The 3,444-nt window shown below is 36.3% G+C and overlaps 1 protein-coding gene across 4 annotated transcripts in view; it reads left to right on the top strand.

The window, feature by feature from the left end:
* LOC106876048 (PHD finger protein 21A) overlaps nucleotides 1–3,444 on the top strand; it is a 48,507-nt gene that overhangs the window by 3,141 nt on the left and 41,922 nt on the right. For all 4 annotated transcript variants that reach the window (XM_052976780.1, XM_052976781.1, XM_014924441.2 and 1 more), the window contains exons 2-3: nucleotides 325–357; nucleotides 1,794–1,859. In XM_052976780.1, the coding sequence (XP_052832740.1) occupies nucleotides 325–357; nucleotides 1,794–1,859 (99 nt within the window). The remainder of the gene's footprint in view (nucleotides 1–324; nucleotides 358–1,793; nucleotides 1,860–3,444) is intronic.

Genomic DNA, 3,444 nt, shown 5'->3' on the forward strand with positions numbered 1-3,444 from the left:
TATATATATATATATATATATATATATATATATATATATATATATACTATGATGTATATACGGTTATACACACGTGTATGACTTGTATATAGACATATGTGATATATACTTATTGATGTGTCGATAAAGTTATGTCTAAACTGTGAAATTGTCTCCGTTCATTATCGATCACTTTGAAGATGTTAATCGATATATATATATTTTTTTTTTATTAAATTTCTTTATTTCCATTGATTCTATATTCGTAGTCTATGACTTAATTGCTGTGTTTATACTGTGACATCTTATATTTATTTTTGTGTCTATTTCTCCGCCACTTGCTAGATCCTGGTCGGAAAGATGCAGTTCGATCCTCAGGTAAACTTATTTATTCTACGTTCCCATTTATTATTATTATTATTATTTGGCTAGTTGGTGGTTCTGATATTCCTAGAAGCCATGTTGATGGTGGTGCGTGTAGTTTGTTAATAATGTGTACGATGTTGGCGGTACCTGTACTATAATGCAGATGATGACGATAATTGCTATGATGATGGTGATGCTGTTTCGTTTGATATTACTAAACCTGACTTGTGTAATAAAGATGGGTTTTTTTCCTCCCCATTCTGTTATTGATATTTCGATGTTGCGTTATCATTTGTCATTATGATTGTTGTTGGAATGATGATGATGATGGTAGTGGTGGTGGTGGTTGTTGTTGTAGTGCCCTAACCTCCCCCCCCCCTACCGTTTCTTTCTCTTTCCGAATGTTTTTAGTGAAGCTATGTCGAAGTGTGTGAAAAATGGTAATAATATAATTTATCATCACACATCAGACACACATTTAAAAAACCCTGTAGTTCGGTCCTGATGCTGGCACACACAGAGAAAGAAAGTGTGTGTGTGTGTGAAAGGGAAGACTTGTAAAATGGAAGTCAGCAACACCCTCTACTATTGAAACTAAATGTGAGATTTTATCGATTTTTGTTAACGAAACTTTTAAGACAGCCATATTTACCATACCACGGCTACCACTACGACTACTATACCAACTACTACAAATACTAATATTATTTGGCCACTTCTAGCATTATTGTTATTATTATTATTATTACTATTATTGTTAGTAATAATGCTGTTACTGCTACAATTAAAAATCTGTTTCTAGTTTTAGATTTGTATGACTTAAACCTGTGTGTGTGTGTGTTTTATATAGTTAATAATGAGCTGTATGTGAGTGTGTGCTGACGCTTCTATATATTATTATTATCATTATTATTATACTATCACTAGTAATTAGTAGTGGCAGTAGTAGAGTTGCTACTATTACGATTTGTGTGTGTGTGTGCTTTAATTAAGCCCTCCCCCTACCTTTGTGCGATTGTCTTATAATGTGTTGTACTTATGCGATGATAGTATTGAGTTTGACGGTTTGTCTGCAGAGGCGGGGGTGCCTTGATGAAATTAAAAGTACTCGGTAAAAGATCTCTAGGAGTTGTATGAAATATGGAGGAGTACACCCTACTGCTTTCTGCCTTCTTGTAGAAAAATAAAATAACAGAATTTAACCGATTCCGTCTCCCTAGACTTAAATATGAAATAATAAAGTTCTTGCGTCCACTTGATGATGTAGCGAACATTATTTGGGGGTTTTTGTTGTTTTGTATTTTTCTCGAAAAATTTTCGTCTTGTGATTTTTATGTATCCATTTTTATTTGTGTTTTGCCAAAATGAATGGGAATGAGTTGGGCCGAGCGAAGATCGGTCGATGATGGATTCTTGCTGAGTGAAAAGTCATGTTTGCTCTGTTTCAGAATCCCAGCTACAAGAAACAGCTGCACGATCTACAAATAGAGATCACATCACTGGATGACAGGCAGGTAAGTTACTTTGCACGGCCACCATTCCAAGTAGTCTTTTTTCTTTTTTTTTAAATACCCCCTCCCCTTCTCCGTTCTATACTCACACACATTCTCTCTCTCTTTCACACACACACACACACACACACACTCCCCCATTTGTCAATCTCGAATTCTTCAACTATTCTATAGCTATTTCTAACTTAACACGGATGAATACATGCGTATCTGGGTTACATATATATACATACATATATATATATATACATATATATACATATATATATATATATATATATATATACATATATATAGTGAATATATATATCAAACTTAACGAACTTATATTTTATAGACATGTATGTGTGTATAATATAGTAAATATATGCAAATTATTTATATTTTATGCCTGTGTCTGTATGTGTATAGATTTATATATGTATATAGTGTGTGTGGGCGCGCGCGCGTTTTATTTTTGTTTGTTTTGTTTTTGAGCGCGGGGGACTATATATATTCTAGCGATCTAATAATGAATGTACTTTTGTGTATGTGTGTGTGTGTATATATACGTGTGTGTGTATCTGCAAAATTACGTAAAAACATCGAGCTGGATTTTTTTTTTGTTCTTGGTTTTCTTATATATTTCCTCCAAACCAGCCATTTGCTTATACTGTTGATAGTATTGGTACATATAATAGTTTACGAAGAGGCATACACAAGAGACTGTGCTTGATGCACAGTTTAAAGACGATCTTCTCTCGAAGTGTAAGAGTATGTGTTGCGAGGTCAGGTAAGTAAGCGACGAGGCGGAGGCGGCGGAGGCGGCGGCGGCAGCAGTGGTGACATCGGGTTTTTAAGGGTGGCAGGGGCTGCTGGGCTTGGCGTCAAAAGTGAAAGTCACGAAAACTGTTATCTAGTTTTGATTGAAACACTTCATTCTGACCTACCTTAGACAGAAATGCATTTGTTCGTGGCTTATTGATTTTTTTTTTACTTCATTCAAGAACTTTGCTTTTTCCCTACACCGATGTTTGGAATATCGCATATTCTCTCTCTCTCTCTCTCTCTAGATATATATATATGTGTGTGTGTGTGTGTCATAAATATGTGTGTCTAATATGTCTATATCATGTATATTATGAATATGTGTGTCTGTATATATATCATTCAAGATGTGTGAAATTCATGTCGCCTCAACATCAGTAAGGCCAGGTATGGAGCTGCTCTCAGAAGCATCCAAGCAGGTGGTTCTGTTAGATTTTGTTTTTGCTTGAGAGCAAGAAGATGAACCAAGCTGAGTTCGAGGAGTTAAGCCAAAGCAATGAGTAGCAAGCAAGATGTGATCCTATCAAAGTGGGACACAGAGTAGTTTGCAGGCCAGTCCCTTTTCAGAGCCTACACCATCCTCAGCATCACAAGGCAGAAAGCCATCAGGACGGCTGTGGAGGTAGCAGGGTCGCCTCATAATGATTGTGGATCAGGAGATGCCAGCCCTGGCATCATCATTTAGTGTCTGCTTTCCATGTTGGCATGGGTTGGACAGTTTGACTGGAACTGGTAAGCTGGAGAGCTGCACCAGGTTCCAATCTGATTTGGCATGGTTTCT

This window comes from Octopus bimaculoides, chromosome 25, assembly GCF_001194135.2.
Source record: "Octopus bimaculoides isolate UCB-OBI-ISO-001 chromosome 25, ASM119413v2, whole genome shotgun sequence".
Taxonomy (NCBI): Eukaryota; Metazoa; Mollusca; class Cephalopoda; order Octopoda; family Octopodidae; genus Octopus; species Octopus bimaculoides.